The sequence below is a fragment of the Phacochoerus africanus genome, chromosome 6 (assembly GCF_016906955.1).
Source record: "Phacochoerus africanus isolate WHEZ1 chromosome 6, ROS_Pafr_v1, whole genome shotgun sequence".
NCBI classification, from domain to species: domain Eukaryota; kingdom Metazoa; phylum Chordata; class Mammalia; order Artiodactyla; family Suidae; genus Phacochoerus; species Phacochoerus africanus.
In genome coordinates, this window is record NC_062549.1 from 30,668,733 (window position 1) to 30,687,273 (window position 18,541).

The 18,541-nt window shown below is 39.2% G+C and overlaps 1 protein-coding gene across 5 annotated transcripts in view; it reads right to left on the reverse strand.

Annotated features, from left to right (window-relative positions):
• The window catches only part of OXR1 (oxidation resistance 1), a 523,168-nt gene that overhangs the window by 79,530 nt on the left and 425,097 nt on the right, over window positions 1-18,541 (reverse strand). For 3 of the 5 annotated variants that reach the window (XM_047783424.1, XM_047783423.1, XM_047783425.1), the window contains exon 4: window positions 3,280-3,362. In XM_047783424.1, coding sequence (XP_047639380.1) covers window positions 3,280-3,362 — 83 coding nt within the window. Of the gene's footprint in view, window positions 1-3,279; window positions 3,363-17,514; window positions 17,881-18,541 lie in introns of those variants that run through there. The other 2 variants (XM_047783422.1, XM_047783426.1) reach the window with 2 other exon arrangements.

Here is an 18,541-nt window from a genome sequence, read left to right on the forward strand (position 1 = left end):
CAGTGGTTAACGAATCTGACTAGGAACTATGAGGTTGCAGGTTCGATCACTGGCCTAGCTCAGTGGGTTAAGGATCCCGCATTGCTGTGAGCTGTGGTATAGGTCACAGATGCGGCTCGGATCCTGCGTTGCTGTGGCTCTGGCGTAGGCCGGTGGCTACAGCTCCGATTGGACCCCTAGCCTGGGAACCTTCATATGCCGCACGGGAGCGGCTCAGGAAAAGGCAAAAAGGAAAAAAAAAAATCATCAGTGACTTTGGAGAAGGCTTTCAGCAGAATATACAGGGATATTCACTAGGAAGAAAATGACAATAGCATTTTCAAGGTCTCCTTGATTGCTACTGAATGTGATTTTATAATTAAAAACAATACATATGTACATTATGTGCATAAATAAGCATATGATTTTAACTTTAAAGCTACCTAAAGTACAATGATTAATTTATACTACATTTAGATTACATTTAAAATAGATTAAACTAAACCATAAATATTTTAGGATAGGAGTTCCCGTCGTGGCGCAGTGGTTAATGAATCCGACTAGGAACCATGAGGTTGCGGGTTCGGTCCCTGCCCTTGCTCAGTGGGTTAACGATCCAGCGTTGCCGTGAGCTGTGGTGTAGGTTGCAGACGCGGCTCGGATCCCGCATTGCTGTGGCTCTGGGGTAGGCCGGTGGCTACAGCTCCGATTCAACCCCTGGCCTGGGAACCTCCATATGCCGCGGGAGCGGCCCAAGAAATAGCAACAACAACAACAAAAAAGACAAAAAAAAAAATATTAGGATAAACTTTGAGAGTACATTCTGATATTAAAAGATTTTAAGAGAAATCTAGGATAATATATTTAAATATAAAGCTCATGTTATATAAGTAGTTTATATAAAGATATATGAAGATTTTACAAATTTTAATAAGAATTGAAGATAACAATATCTTAGTCTTAGAAATACAACTGTTCCTTTCTTTTAGGGTATGGCATAGGGAATAAATGAAGGATTAAAGAATGAAAAAAAAAGTCTAATAATTATTTCCCAAAGGTCATTTATAACATAAGAAAAAAAGTGTATATATATATATATATATATATATATATATATAGTGATTCCTCAGTACCCTGGGGGATTTGTCCAGGATCCTTACAGATACCAAAATCCACAGATGCTCAAGTCCCTTATATAAAATGGCCTGATTCTTTGTATACATATAACTTACATACATCCTCCATATACATTAAGTTATCTCTAGATTACTTAAAATACCTAATACAATGTATGTAAATAGGGGCAAGTAAGGCAAATTCAAGTTTTGCTTTTTGGAACTTTCTAGAATTTTTTTTTTTTTTTTTTTGCTTTTTAGGGCTGCACCCATGGTATATGGAAGTTCCTAGGCTAGGGGGCAAATCCGCCACAGCCACAGTCACAACAATGCAGGGATCTGAGCCATGTCTGAGACCTACACCGCAGCTCACTGTAAAGACAGATCCCCAACCCACTGAGTGACCCAAGAACAGAACCCACATCCTCATGGATACTAGTCACATTCGTCTCCACTGTGCCATAACAGGAACTCCAGGAACTTTCTAGGATTTTTTCCCACAAAATATTTCAATCCATGAGTGGTTAAAACTATGGGCACAGAACACAAGAGTACAAAAGGCCAACTGTAAGTTCAAGTTTCAAACAACCTTTCCTCCAAAATAATGGCTCTTAATTTCTATTTAATTTTGCTATCAATAACACAAGTTCTATTGAATTAAAGAAAAATTTGATGAACTCCTGAATTCAAATCCAACTAAACTTTCATAATCCTTCACAAACACAGAATTACATATGTAGATAACATCTTACTCATGCCTAGTCTCATGCCTTAATACAACAAATTACATTACCCAATATTTTACTGTCTAAATTTATATGCTCTATTTCTCAATCACGCAGAGTAAGCACAAGCACATTTAATTTACATTTATAGTACTTAAGAGGAGTTTTTGTTTGTTTGTTTCACCTTTTTGCCTTTTCTAGGGCTGCTCCCGTGGCATATGGAAGTTCCCAGGCTAGGGGTCTAATTGGAGCTGTAACCACCGGCCAGAGCCAGAGCCACAGCAACACGGGATCTGAGCCACATCTGCAACCTACACCACAGCTCACGGCAACGCCGGATCCTTAACCCACTGAGCAAGGGTAGGGATTGAACCCGCAACCTCATGGTTCCTAGTCAGATTTGTTAACCACTGTGCTGTGATGGGAACTCCAAGAGATTTTTTTGCAGTAGTAAATATAATTCTACCCTAAATTATCTGGTTTCAAAACATTTTAAAATATTTTAAATCTCATACTGTCAATTATACAGAGTATGAAAATAATACATAACTCGAAGGTTTTGATAATTTGTTCGATGTTTATAATTCAAGAACAATCAACTCTCAATCCAAGACTGGAAGACTTTGTGATGACACAAATGTATAAATTGTTTAAAACTGCTATTTTCTTCTTAATACAGTTATACCTATAAGGAAATGTGGGGGTCATTTTAAGAACATAGAAACCTAACTATAAATCAATGCAAATAATCTAATGTGAGAGGTTGTTCTGAAAGATTAACATAAGCTTATTTTTTCCATATTCTATCTGCCATTTTCATTGCCATTTGCACTTCAGGGAATATAATGAATATAATAAAGATCACATTTAAAAAAGTAAATGTTTCTTTTTAAAAGCCTAACCTAATACAAATTATTGTAGCATAGGAAGTTTGACTTCCAGTAAATAATCATCTTATTAAAGCTGCTAGAACAGGAGTTTCCATCGTGGCTCAGTGGTTAATGAACCCGATTAGGATCCATGAGGATTCAAGTTTGATCCCTGGCCTCACTCAGTGGGTTAAGGATCCAGCATTGCCATGACCTGCGGTGTAGGTCACAGACTAGGCTCTGATCTGGCGTTGCTGTGGTTCTACCACTAGCCTGGGAACCTCCATGTGCTATGGGTGCAGCCCTAAAAAGACAAAGACTAAATAAATAAATAAATAAATAAATAAATATGAAAATAAAGTTGCTAGAAAAGTATACCTTAACATCATGCTTAAGATCTCTCTATGGGAAAAAAATCCTACAATACAATTAAGAACTGAAATATTATTAGTAGTAATACAGTTATCGAAAGTGAAGTACAGAATTTTAAAATAAGGCAATTAGCAACCTTGGTCTTATTTATAAACAAAGCATGTCTCAAATAAGACTATCACAAAGAGAAAGTAGGTTTTTCGAAAGCAAATAACTTACAGTATACTCAATAGTCCCTTTTGGTTTCTGAAAAGACATTCGTCTCCCATCTTTCTTGTCTAGGGTCTTCTTTTGGCCAGTGTCTGAAAAAGAATGATGCAAAACTCATAATTCATTTTCCTTTCAGAGTAATGTCAAGGACTGCTAAATAGAGCTCACTGGGCAGATATCTACTAAAGTTAACAGTAATACAATTTGCAATCTAGGATTCTCTACTCTAAAATACAACCATGTATCAAAAAAAGTGTACTTCCTCCCTGCTTACTTTACAGACTGACTGGTTTGTAAATGGTTGGCAGAAAGGAAGTTATTAAAACATAAATGAAGGTATGTATCTTTCAACACATCCAACGTGATTATGATAAACTCTATTTGAAGACTTATTATTATTAACCAAACCAAGTCTGAAACATGCAATATTAACCCTTAACGGAAGAAAACATCTCTGTGTCCAATAGTTAAAGACAGAGTCTTCTATATGGAATTATATTAAATTATTAAATTTGTTATATACACCATGAAGTAGTAAAGATATACTTTCATATATAAACATACTTTTATGGATTTCATTTCAGATTGAATGCCAACTATTTTTCACTTGCTTATCAAGACATTTCACTTGGGGAGTTCCTGTTGTGGATCAGTGGAAACAAACCTGACTACTATCCATGAGGATGCAGGTTCGATCCCTGGCCTTGCTTAGTGGGTTAAGGATAGGCCATTGTCTTGAGCTGTGGTGTAGGTTGCAGATGCAGCTTGTATCTGGTGTTGCTGTGGCTGTGGTGTAGGCAGGCAGTTGCAGCTCTGATTCGACCCCTAGCTGGGGAACTTCATATGCCACAGGTGAGGCCCTAAGAAGACAAAAAGACAAAAAAAAAAAAAAAAGGAAAGAAGGAAAAAGACATTGCACTTGGAACACATCATTATCACTAAGTTTATGATATCTGGTTTATTTTAAATTATGCATTAGTGTTAACCTCCTCATCTATACTTCATGTAACAAAGATTGCACTGAATTGATAAAATACAACTCCTATCTAAAATTAAGTAAAATCGGAGTTCCTGTCGTGGTGCAATGAATTCAACTAGGAACCATGAGGTTGCAGGTTCAATCCCTGGCCTTGCTAAGTAGGTTAAGGATCCAGCATTGCCCTGAGCTGTAGTATAGGTTGCAGACATAGCTTGGATCCTGCATGGCTATGGCTCTGGCATAGGCTGGCAGCTGCAGCTCTGATTAGACCCCTAGCCTGGGAACCTCCATATGCTGCGGGAGTGGCCCTAGAAAAGGTGCAAAAAAAAAAAAAAAAAGAAGGTAAAATTAAGTAAAATCAATCGGTAAAAACCTAAAATTCAAAACTGAATAAGATAATAAATAAGATGCTATATTCACATTTAATTTTTACAAAATTAAAAGAGTAATTTTCATGGAGTTCCCATCGTGGCGCAGTGGTTAACGAATCCGACTAGGAACCATGAGGTTGCGGGTTCGGTCCCTGCCCTTGCTCAGTGGGTTAATGATCCGGCGTTGCCGTGAGCTGTGGTGTAGGTTGCAGATGCGGCTCGGATCCCGCGTTGCTGTGGCTCTGGCGTAGGCCGGTGGCTACGGCTCCGATTAGACCCCTAGCCTGGGAACCTCCATATGCCGCAGAAGCGGCCCAAAGAAATAGCAAAAAGACAAAAAAAAAATAGTAATTTTCAAAGAAAAATTAGTTCTATGTAAGCCTAAATAAGTTAGAAAATATCTAATTCATTGTTCTCCCTCTATCCAATCTTAATTGACATTTTGACAATACCAGAGTTTGTTGGAGTTTCTGTCATAGCTCAGCAGTTAACGAATCTAAGCATCCATGAGGACACAGGTTCGATCCCTGGCCTTGCTCACTGGGTTAAGGATCCAGCATTGCCCTGAGCTGTAGTGTAGGTCAGAGATGCAGCTCATATCCTGCATTGCTGTGGCTGTGGTGTAGGCCAGCAGCTGCAGGTCCAATTTGACCCCTAGCCTGGGAACCTCCATATGCGGCAGGTATGGCTCTAAAAAAGCCAAAAAATAATAAAAATAAAATACCAGAGTTTGTTTACATGTACCTGATTAGCTCTGCTGGGTGAATGGTTCTAATAAAGCTAAATAATGAAAATAATATTAATAATCAAGTCTGAATCCCAAAGAAGTCAGTTAGCTCTGCAATACTTAAAAAGGCTTTCCATTAAAACCTTCCTGATCACCCAGGCCAAGCCAAATCTCTGTTACTGGTTACACAGCATCTTGCCTCCTTCACAGTATTTGGCAGAGTTTTAAGTTTAAGATCTCTTCCACTAAATAACCTATAAAACATGGTGCGTGCTTTGTTCCACAATGACACCTTCTGTGCCTAACAAAGTGCCTAACGTGGCAAGTATCACATTTGTTTGGTTCATTTTTTAAAAAATTTTTATTGAAGTACAGTTGGTTTACAATGTTGAGATAATTTCTGCTATACAGCAAAGCGATTTAGTTATACATATACACATAACCATTCTTTTTCAGATTCTTTTCCCATATAGGTTATCATAGGATACTGAATAGGTAAATTAATGTTGTGAAGCAACAACTTGAACTGTATCTAGAACTGACATAATTATAGTCATTTTTTAATAAAGAAAAGTGGACAAAGAAAATGTATGGCTGTAAAAAAGCAGTATTTTTCTATTGTTATGGTGGGAATGCAAAATGGCACAATTCTTAGGGAAAGACATTATTTTTGCTTATCACTATATTCTAGCTTTCTCCATTGAACAGTATATATTTAAATTTGTTTTTGTGATAAAACATTAAAACTATTTTAAAATAAATTTTAAAAATTCATTTCTGCTATTTCATGAACAGCAGGGGGAGCCAAAAACACTTTCCTCATTTTGCAATTTAAACTTCTTAAGCAATGCAAAATACAGTTATTAATTTTAATAATGTATATCCTTCCTTAATTGACTTCAGGAGTAAACGTTAGTCTACGCTTACTTTGTCTAGTAGTAGTTTTTCAATCTGCATTACATAGTACTCCAAGAATTCATTAAACATTTAATCACAATTAAATTTGCAACTGCACGATCATTTTTAAAAGTTCACCATGGACCACAGTTCAGAGCAAGAAAATTAATACAACAGGCTTCTGCAGCTTAAGTTTTTAAACAAATTGAGAATATTCACTTTAACAATTTAAAGTTAAAAAATATATTGTAATAATTTATTATGAAAATAATAACTTCTAGGGAGTTGTGCTCAGTGGGTTAAGAATCTGACTACTATCCATAATTCAATCCCAGGCCTTGCTCAGTGGGCTAAGGATCCAGCGTTGCCATGAGCTGCAGTGTAGGTCTCAGACATGGCTGAGATCTGGTGTTACTGTGGCTGTGGTGTAGGCTGGCAGCTGCAGCTCAGACTCAACCTTTACCTTAGCCTGAGAACTTTCATGAGCCACAGGTGTGTCCCTAAAAAGACCAACCGCCCCCCCCAAAAAAGAAAATTATGTTAGTGGTCATCCATAGATAACAGCCTAAGTTACTTTAATTTTTCACAACTAATATTAACTAGTACTTTTATCCTCTTTCTGGACAATGTAAAGATGTTAAGAACTGTGGGCTCCTACCAAGACTTAAATGCAATTGTTATTACATATGTGTATATTAAAACACTGTGAGACACTTTTTCTAGATAGTCAACATTCATTTAGTTTTGCCCTCATATTTACCATTATTTATTGCATCTCTGGTTAATTCCACAGATTATCCTGTGATTTTAAGTTGGTAGGTTGTTTTCCCCTGCCTTTTAGTTTCCACTGTTTCTGTTGACAAATCAACTGTCAATCTTATTGTTACATCACTGACTACTTGTTCTGATTGCGTTTAAGATTGGCATTGATTCCACTGGGAGCCTGCAGGGAATCTATGAATTAAAACATTTCATTGGTCTTGGAATTTTCAGCCACTCTCTCACGAAATAATGTTTTTGCCCCTTTCTCTCTCTCCTTTCTTTTGGGGACTCAAACATACATATGTTAGAACTTCTAACATTATCTGGTATTAAGCTTGCACTCCCTCCTTTCTTTTCTTTTTTTTTTTCTTTTTTTGTCTTTTGTCTTCTTAGGGCCAAACCCCTGCACCCAACCCCACGGAACATGGAAGTTCCCAGGCTAGGGGTTTAACTGGAACTGTTGCCACCGGCCTACACCAGAGCCACAACAATGCCAGATCTCAGCCACGTCTTCGACCCACACCACAGCCCACAGCAACGCTGGATCCTTAACCCACTGAGGGAGGCCAGGGATCAAACCCGAAACTTCATGGTTCCTAATTGGATTCCTTTCCATTGCGCCACGAAGGGAACACCCCTCCTTTATTTTCCATTCTTTTGTCCCTCTCTCTTTATTCTGGATATCTTCTTATCTGTCTTCCAATTCACTAATTCTTCTGTAGTGGTTAATTTGCTATTAAATCCACCCACAAAAATCCTAATTTGGAAGATTATACTTTTTCAATTCTAGACTATCCATTTTTCTTTTTTATGGTTTATACCTCTACAAAACTCTCAATTAGCTCGAAATTCTCAACAGAGCTATTTTAAATATGATAACTACAAGACAGAGAGTTCCTATGGATCTATTGCTAGTTTCTTGTTTCTGGTATCTTGTCAGGTGTCTAATTATATTTTACGTAATAGATACTAAATTTGCAAAATTATCTACATACAATTTGACACACAGAAAGCTGTATTTCTCTAGGAAGGATTAATGTTTGCTTCTGCCTAACACCTGAGGACTCCAGTAATAGCAGATCTTGTTAATGCAATTATAGGAATGATGATTTATTAAAGCCAAGCTACCATACTCTGAGAGTCTAACTACTTCAGCTTTTCTACTCCTAAGGTGTAGCATTTTGGGGTCCTAAGTGAGAGTTCACCCCCTCTCCTGTGGTGAGTCTTATACCCTGTTCCTATCCCCTTATACCCACAGGCTGCCAAAAGCACTTCTTAATCTCTTAGCTGCTACTTCTGGTATTAACACATCCCCCATGGAAAAAGAAATCCCAGATTGGAGCTATTCCTCCTTGAACCTCTGTCCTCACTTAGATCCTAACCTAGTCATATCAGCTAGCTTTCTGATACCTTCAGTAACATTTGTTTTGTTTTGTCCCAGCTAATTATTTATTTTTAATTGAACTATAGTTGATTTACGATAGTGTTAGTTTCTGGTATATGGCAAAGTGACTCGGATATCTAACTAGACATAGGAGATAGATAGATAATCATTTTTTTCTTCTTTTTTTGCTTTTTAGGGCCACGCCCGAGGCACATGGAGGTTCCCAGGCTAGGGGTCCAATAGGAGCTTCAGCTGCCAGCCTACACCATAGACATAGCAATTCGGGATCTGAGCTGTGTCTGCGACCTACACTGCAGCCCACTGCAACCCCAGATCCTTAACCCACTGAGCAAGGCCAGGGATTGACCCTCAACCTCATGGTTCCTAGTCAGATTCATTTCTGATGAGCCACGATGGGAACTCCTTTTTTTTTCTTTTTATGGCCACACCTGAAGCATATGGAAGGTTCTTGGCTGGAGTCCAAGTGGAGCTGCAGCTGCCTGCCTACACCACAACCACTGTAACACCAGATCAGAGCCACATCTACAACGTACGTCACAGTTTACGGCAATGCTGGATCCTTAACCTACTGAGTCAGGCGAGGGATCAAACCTGAATTCTCACACAGACAATGTCACGTCCTTAACTCACTGAGCTACAACAGGAACTCCTACTCTTTTTTTCTTTCTTTCTTTTTTTTTTTTTTTGGCTGCCCCACAACATACAGAGTTCCCAGGCCAGGAATCACATCCAAACCACAGTTGTAATTTATGCTGCAGCTGTGGCAACACCAGATCCTTTAACCCAAAGCACCCAGCCGGGGTCAAACCTGTACCTCCACATTGATCCAAGTCGCTGCAGTCAGATTCTTAACCCGTTGTGTTGTGGAAACTCCTATTTATTTTATATAGAGTACTATATATCTGCTAACCCCAAACTCCTAAATTATCCTTCTCTTACCTCCCTTCCTCTTTGGTAACCATAAGTTTGTTTTCTTTGTCTGTAAGTCTGCCTCTGTTTTGTAAATAAATTCATTTGTATAATATTTGAAATTCCACATAAGTGAAAGCATATGATATTTATGTTTGTCTCACTTACTTTACATAGTACATTAATCTCTAGGTCCATCCATATTGCTGTAAAAAGCATTATTTCATTGCTCTTTTATGGAAGAGCAATATTGCATTGTATAAATATACCACATCTTCTTTATCCATTCATCTGCTGATGGTCATTTATGTTGCTTCTATGTCTTGGCTACTGTAAATAGTGCAGCTATGAAGACTAAGGTGTAAGTTATCTTTTAAATTAGTTTTTTTCTGGATGTATAACCAAGAGTGAGATTACTAGATCATATGGCAATTCTATTTTTAGTTTTCTAAGAACCTTCAAACTGTTCCATAGTGGCTGCACCAATTTACATTCTCATCAACATTGTTGGAGGATTCCCTTTTCTACATATCTTCTCTAGCACTTGTTATTTGTAGATTTTTCAGTGACTGGCCCAGTTATTTAAACTGTCCTCAGCATGACAGTCTGAATTACTTAGTTTGCAATTACCAGACTCTGATGTCCCAAAAGATTTTTTTAGCAGGGAATTAACAAAATTAAAAATCATTTTGGTAAAGAATAGGGAAAGTCAAAAAAAAAAATAGGTAAAACAAACTGGAAAAAGAATGCAAGCCTGAAAATCAACAATGAAAATTGTATCATGTCCACTTTTAATATGCTAAAAGGCCCCTATTATAACTGAATATTATAAATTTGCTAGTAGCTACTGATAAAAAGTTTGATGATTTAAAAATATTGAGCTGAAGTTTCTGTTGTGGCTCAGCCGTAACAAACCCAACTAGGCTCCATGAGGACATGAGTTAGGTCCCCTGGCCCCGCTCAGTGAATTAAGGATTTGGGATTGCTGTGAACTGCTGTGTAGGTGTAAGATATGACTCAGATCTGGCATTGCTCGTTGTTGTGTCTGTGGCATAGGCTGACAGCTGCAGCTCAGATTCAACCCCTAGCCTGGGAACTTCCATATGCTGCAAGAGCAGCCATAAAAATAAATGAATAAATAAATAAATAAATGTTAAGATTTTCAAGCTAAAGTGTTATGACCCAACAATATACTTCTTAGCTATTTTTTCCTTCTGTCTCAAGACCAGGGCTGTTCCATATAATGGCTACTCCCTAAAAGGGTATTACACATAACATATCTGTGCATGTACATCTAACCATTCCTGTTTCTGCTCCTGGTTAAATTATAGTGTTCGGAAAATAAATGTTCTTTAGGAATTCACGCGTAAAAAGCAAATCACTTACTAGGGGAAAAAGAAAACAGTCTAGCTTGCTTAAAACCTCTTTACTGAAACATTCAATGCCATAAGACTGAAATTATGCCAAGTGTATCAAAATAAAAACTCCAGGAATGAGGAGGACATGATCAAAGGACTAGCAGGGAGTACTGAAAAAATTATGCAGCTGAAAAACTGAATGTTATAACTATGACAGGGCCATATAAGTAGGAGAATTGAAAATATGGTGTAATAAATATCAAGAAATGGGGAGAAGAAATATAGAGGATGAAACTGCTCATACCACCTCAAAAGTTAAATAAATCCCACCTAAAACTGAAACAAGAATGTAACAACAATACCAACTTTTAATATTTTTGCAGAATCTGCATAACTTTAGACACATCTTTTAGGAAGTATTTTCTTTTTTTTAAAAGGCAGTACTTTCTTAAGCAGATATTATCACTCAGTCACTCTTTCTCTCTAACCATCTACCCATCATTCTATATGTATACGTGTGTAAAACAGATCTTAACAATTATGCCTGTCCTAATATTAATGACATCACTGGATAGCTGGATTGGAGGTGGCTTTTAAAAGTTAATATTTGTTATATATTAGGGAGTTCCCGTTGTGGCTCAGTGGTTATCGAACCCAACTAGTATCCATGAGGAAGCAGGTTTGATCCCTGGCCTGGGAACTTCCATGTGCCATGGATGCAGCCCTAAAAAGACCAAAAAAAAAAAAATTTTTTTTTTTGTTATATATGACTTCTTTATAATTAGCATGCATTAGTCAAGCAAAAAGTTTTATAATCTAACACCTATCCCTCAGTTAAGACAAACCATGAGATAACTAAGTATTTGGATTAATTGCTTTGGCCCTGTATAAAACTACATTTACTACCTGAGATTTTATTACTACACCAACTGAACTACATGAAAGAATGGTGTTAAAAATAGCTTTTTGAAATTAGAATCTGTATTTACTATAAAGATGATGAGGATACCTTTTGCTATATTAGAGTTCCATAGAATTTTCTCTATTTTATCAGGAAAAGTTGTGTTTCTCTTACCTGCCTAAGCAATAGGTTTATCTTTATCTTATCTTAGTGACACTGTAATCATGTATGATCACATTTCTCTTTTTTCACTGACTGCCAGGAAAGGAAGGCAAATTTTTGGTCTTTCTCTAATAGATTAACATGACCTTAAAACTTGCCTCTTTTTGGAGTTCCTGTCATGGCGCAGTGGTTAATGAATCCGACTAGGAATCATGAGGTCGCGGGCCTTGCTCAGTGGGTTAAGGATCCGGCATTGCCGTGAGCTGTGGTGTAGGTTGCAGACGCAGCTTGGATCCCGCATTGCTCTGGTGTAGGCTGGCGGCTATAGCTCCAATTAGACCCCTAGCCTGGGAACCTCCATATGCCACGGGAGTGGCCCTAGAAAAGGCAAAAAGACAAAAAAAAAAGATAAATTAAAAAAAAAAATTGCCTCTTTTTGTACTAATATCATTCATTCACTCAACAAAATGTATCGAGACTCTCTCAAAGGTAAGTTTGCTGGTGGCCAGTAAGGGAGACTTTATACATAGAGAAAAGGGAGTCTTTATACATAGAGAAAATTATTTTCAGTTAGTTTACTTTTTAACTAATGTTTGCTTTATTGAAGTACAGGTATAAAAACCAAGTTTTCCCTTAAGCCTTCAACTATAAAGTATATTCTATTTATAAAACTAGTAAATTTTAACACACTTTCTAAGGTGTTTTTGATAGTTAACTCAAACAGAAAACAAACTAAATATCCTAAAATAATCTAATTTACAACTTGAGTAATTAAATTCTCTGATACATAGGAAATTACATTGGTAAATTCACTATATTCTATTGTAAATACTTTAATTGCCTTTAACAAGAAAACTTTTCTAAAAACTTAACTCTAGTACGTACTTTATAATAAAGTTTTAAATATAATGAATGTTAAGTTCTCTTAAACATTCCAATAGTTTCTAAATTTAGCCAAAACCTTGCAACTTTCAACTTAAAATCATTCAAAAAACAATTACCCAAGTATTCATTTTCGATCAGATTTTTAAGGCTAATTATATGCACTCTAATAAGCTTAATTATCTGAACTATAAATATTTTAATGACCAAATACATTGATTATTCCTAAACTTAACACAAAAATACTAAGCATTTAACAAAATTAATCATTTCTGTGTTTGCTTCTAACCTTAACATAGATAAAGAAATTATCCACTAAGAAGAGCAGTGATTCTCAAAGTGTGGTCCCCAGACCAGCAGCATCAGCATTACTTGAGAAGTTATTAGAAATGCAAGTTATAGGGCCTGACTCAGAGTACTGGACCACAAACTCTGAGGGAAGGGTCCAACATTTTTAACAAGTCTTTCAGGTGATTCTGAGACACATTAAAGTTGAAGAAGCACTGCTGTATTGTACCCTGAACCACTCATAAGCAGTTTCGTCCTATAACATGAATATAAAAGACCTGAGGTCAGCTATCCTGTGAGATGAGCATGGGCTTCATGCCTGAGAACAAATGGACAAAGGGAACAATATTATGAACCCAAACTTGGAATTGGAGTTATTGCCATCAGAGCAGACTGAGGTTGTTTATCAAGAAGAGCTTCTTCTTTCCCTGCCAACTTAGGAGATCTAGGGTTATTCTCTTCCATGACTGACCAGCACTGTGAGGTTTTTGTTTTTGATTTTTTGGCTTAAGGCCACACCCATGGCATATGGAAGTTCCCAGGCTAGGGGTTACATCTGAGCTGTAGCTGCCAGCCTACACCCCAGACACAGCAACTAGGGATCCCAGCTGCATCTTTGACCTACAGCTCACAGCGATGGCAATGCAGGATCCCCGACCCACTGAGCAGGGCCAGAGAAGGAACCCATGTCTTTGTGGATACTAGTCAGGTTCATTACAGCTAAGCCAGGACAGGAACTCTGAGTTTTTTGGATTTTTTTCTTTAATAGTTACTGTAACAATTGGTATTCTAAATCATTTAGAGGCACGTGGTCTTCCCTGGGTTCAAGATAAACTATCATCTAACGCTTCTAGATAATCTGTATCTGCTATTTCCAACCTAAAATATGCCTAGGTTTTCTCACACCTTCCTTGGATTTTGCTCTTTTGGCTCAGTCATTTTAATATCCTTTTGATGCTAAAGAAATTTCAAAGACAATCCATCCTATCCTTTACCTAATTTAACTGAATTCTGCATTCCCCTCTCATTTTTTCCTGACAGGGCCATAACTCTTAGAAACACAAAGATAAATTCAAGTGGATTCTATATCCCTATTTCTTTGCCTCCCAGTTTCTTCATCAGGAAAATGGGAAAACAGTACCTATTTTTAAAGTTGTTTTATTAGGATTAAATAAAAATATTTGCTAGAGCCTGCCCCGTAGAAAATGTTCTTAGCTGATTCAGTGACAATGCCGGATCCTTAACTTGCTGCATCACAAGAGAACTCCAGCTGCTTTTATTCTCATTGTCATTTCCCCCAAAGATATTTTAATTGACATAAATAAATGAAAAGAAACTTTGAATAGGAGATGTGTTTAAAGTATACCGCCACCAAGTGGGAAAACAGAGTTGATATAACAGGGCAGTTTATGATTTAAAAAAACAAAACAAAACAAAAACTACACTACAACTAAGCTGAGACTCTAATATGTTAAAAAATTAAATTTGTTTATTGCCATGTGATCTAATAAAGTGAATACTTTTAAAGGCTATACAATACAGGCTTATGGTTATGCCCCCAAACATGAGCTATAGTTAAAGTCTAAAAAATTTTTCTGAATCAGAACACAATTTACTCCTTAAGCAGGAATAAATGTTGTGTCATTCTTTGTTGCTGTGTTTTCTTTGTAATTGTTACTAATTAGAGCAATGGTGTAATAAGCTCCTTAATGTGTCTAGGTCCCAATTATGGTTTCCCTGAGGAGTATGTCAAGAGTTAGCAAACATTAAAAACTGATAAGAGCAAAAGCAGCCACCTTGGAGAGAAGCAAAGGCATCAGTAACACTAAGGTAAGTGGTTTATTTATAGGAGTAAAATCAGAAAAGTATGATCAAAGTTTTATCTGGTCCATCCTTAAACTATCAATAATAAAACTAATTTATCAGTATCATTACTGAACATGAAATGGTGAGAGGTAAGATCACTAACAACAAAAGGAGTCCTGGAGTGCAGCCAGCCTACAAGTGTGGAAGTGTCTGCATAAGATAGACTGCTACAACATTCAGGACATATTAAAGAACTGAAGAAAGAGGCAACAGACAAGAAAGAACTTAAATAGCTATTACCAATATCTAATAAGGGTAGTCACAAGCAGAAAGGTAGAAGAAACCTGTCAGACTAACACATACTCAATCTAGAGGAAACAAATGCAAAGAAAAACCCTACAGCCAAAATCTATCTGATAGACAACTGCAATGAACTGAGTTCTGATTTTAAGCAAAGGCGGGCTAGAAATTAATGAAGAACCATGTACCTTTTTTTTTTTTTTTAACCTGATTAAACACGTTGTCTCTCAAAGGAGACAATTTAGGAAGCTATACTTATTCGAAGAATGGAAAGCGGTGATCAAATTATTGCAGGGGCACTCATGAACTACCTTCAGAACTCTGTAGGCATAACTTCATAGACTTTTACCCCCAAATGCTACTTTGTAGCTTTACTACCCATCATTTCACTAATCTTGTTCCAAATGAAAAAGAGAGCCAGAGTTTAGAACCTTTGAGATCATCCAATCAACTTCTCACAAACAAGAAAATACAGCCCCAAAGAGATTAATCTGTACAAATCTTACAGCAAGTTGTTTTTTTTTTTTTTTTTTTTTCAGGGCTGCGCCTGTGGCATATGGAAGTTCACAGGCTGGGGGCTGAATCAGAGCTGCAGCTGCTGGCCTACACCACAGCCACAGCAACACCAGATCCCAGCCGCACCTGCAACCTACACTGCATCTGGAAGCAATGCCAGATCCTTAACCCACCTGAGGGAGGCCAAGCATCAAACCCTTGTCCTCATGGATACTTGCTGGGTTTGTTTCCACTTAGCCATAAAGGAAACTCCCTTTCAGCAAGTTAATGCTAAGATCTACCTGCCCACCTGACTTCTGTCATAACTGTGACTTCATAAGGCCTCTCCAACTTGTGTCAGATTTGGGGGAACCACGAATATTGAAGAATGTGCCATGAGTTCATGGCAGCTTTAACAGAATGGAGATTTGTGGAGTTCCCGTCATGGCTCAGTGGTTAACGAATACGCCTAGGAACCATGAGGTTTCCGGTTCGATCCCTTGCCTCGCTCAGTGGGTTAAGAATCCGGTGTTGCCATGACCTGTGGTGTAGGTCTTGGACCTGGCTGTGATCCCATGTTGCTGTGGCCCTGGCATAGACCAGCAGCTTCAGCTCCAATTGGACCCCTAGCCTGGGAACCTCCATATGCCACAGGAGTGGCCCTAGACAAAAGGCAAAAAGACCAAAAAAAAGAAAAAAAAAGGAGATTTGTAGATTATTCTGAAGCTGCAACTCTAAAGGGGAGTGTCCAATATAGCAGGGACTATGCTAAAATAGCATCTTAATATTTAAGTTTCTTCAGAGCATAAATTACACACCTGCACACAGAGATCAACAGATTTACTCACTGTTTCATTGCTTTAAAATGAATGGTAGGAGTTCCCATCTGTGGCTCAGTGGTTAATGAACCAGATTAGTGTCAATGAGGATGCAGGTTCCATCCCTGCCTTGCTCAGTGAGTTAAGGATCCTGCATTGCTGTGGGCTGTGGTGTATAACACAGACCAGACTCAGATCCGACGTTGCTGTGGCTCTGGGATAGGCCATCAGCTATAGCTCTAGCCTGGGAACTTTCACATGTTGCGGGTGCAGCCCTAAAAAGACAAAAAAAAAAAATCGAATGGTAGGGTGTGAGGTTATGGGTAGATTTTATACTCCTTGTATTTTCCTTTATTTCCTAAACTCTCTAATGCTTATATATTTACTCTCATAACACCAAATTGCACATCAAAACAGTTAACAAAAATAAATATAAATGATTAGGTGATGTCTGCTACTTGTTAACTCAGAGGAAGCCAAGGACATTAAAGTTATCATATAAGCAAGATGCCACTGTCTCTTCAGCAAGTGCTTTTAAAAATTCCATAAGATGGCAATATCATGACATTATGACCGATTTTTTTTAAGAATCGTACAATGCCACTATGATGAAAGAAAACATAACAAGCAGAAGACACGGTACGTGAAAAAAGTTTCTAGGTTTTGCCACCTCAAGACAACACGTAGCCTTTTAAAATACACGATACAAAAATACATTGGGTTCCCTTGTCAAGTTGAGTATTTTCTTTTCCAAAAGTCTTATTAAGTGCTGATATGAATTCTAACAGTTGGCAAATATCAAACAAAAACCATGACCCGAACCAAGCCCCAAGCCAAGCACGGCGTTCTCAATGATCTCTAGGAGGAACACGAGCGTCATAATTGGTTCAATATTCCGCTCCCGGGGAAAAAGTAAGAGATCATACCCTTGAAATAGTTGGGTAAAGAAAGTCGAGTCTAGGTGAAGTAAAGCAGGAAGAGCAGAGCAGGAAGAGCTACGACGCTACACAAGAAAGTCTTCCGTCCCCCCAGCAGAACTAGTCCCCCGGCGCCTCCCCGCCGCCACCGAGGTCCCCAGCACACCTGCCAGCGCCCCCAGCCCCCACGCAGCGCCCCCACCTCCGCCTCCCCCCAGCCCGCAGCCCGAGTCGGCCGCGCGGGATGCGAAGGAAGGCTGGGCTCACCAGGTCCCTCCGGGCTGGACCGGGCCGGGGGTCGGTGGGGCGGGGACCCGCACCCGGGGTCCCCCTGGGCGGGCTCCCTCAGGTAATCCTCGAAGCGCACCTGTCGGGCTTCGCCGCCACCCCCAAACCCCCACAGGCGGTTGGCGGTGCCCCGCAGAAGACGCCCGCTCTTCCCTGTGAAAGTGGTCAAGTAGTCCATGCTGCCGCGGGGCAGGCGCCAAGAGGCCGACGGTTTCCTCCACGATGGCCACTCGGCGCGCGCCCGCCCGCGCGTCTGACCCAACACGGGGGGCGGTGGCTCCGCGCGCCTCACCGGAGGCGGGGAGGGGGAGGGGACCTTCATAGCTGGGCCTCGGGGCAGACCATCGGGGAATTACGCATCGGGGGAGAAGTTTCACAAAAGTTTTGAGAAGTTTTCCTCGTTGCTCCTAAACGCCAATTCGAGGCCAGACTTAGCTTATAAAGTAAATATATGCTTCTCGGAACAGATGGGGCGTCGAAAAGCGGGTGGCCTTTCAGTTAGCGGAAGGGGACTTATCCGTTCTCCCCCACCGTCTAGCTCCAATGGAGCAGGCCTGCCCCGCCCTACCCCGCCCCGCCCCGTCCCTACCCAACCGGACTTTCAGGACTGTTGGGGAAAGAGGAGGAGGCCGAGCTTCGGGCCAGAGGGCAGAGCAGGGGCTAAAAGTGACCCAGGGGAGGCTTTGCTGGGTTTGCAGAGTTTGGGGACCTAGGCGAGCAGTGCCAAAAAGTTTCTGTGGTTTTCTGTGTTAGGGAAAGGGGCATAATCCACAAGAAACTTTTGCTGTTTGTAATATGGGGAGGGGAGGAGAGGGGAACGGGGAGGGTGGAAGGAAGAAAAGAAGGTTACTTTTAATACAACCTATGTAAAATGCTTCTTTGGAAACATTATGAGGCCACCTTCGTAAAATAAAACATTAATCGTTACGTTCTAAGTTCGCTGTGGCAGTTCGAGTTTGACATTCCATGACTCTGGTCCTGCAAGTCAAAGCAATTAGGCTTCAGT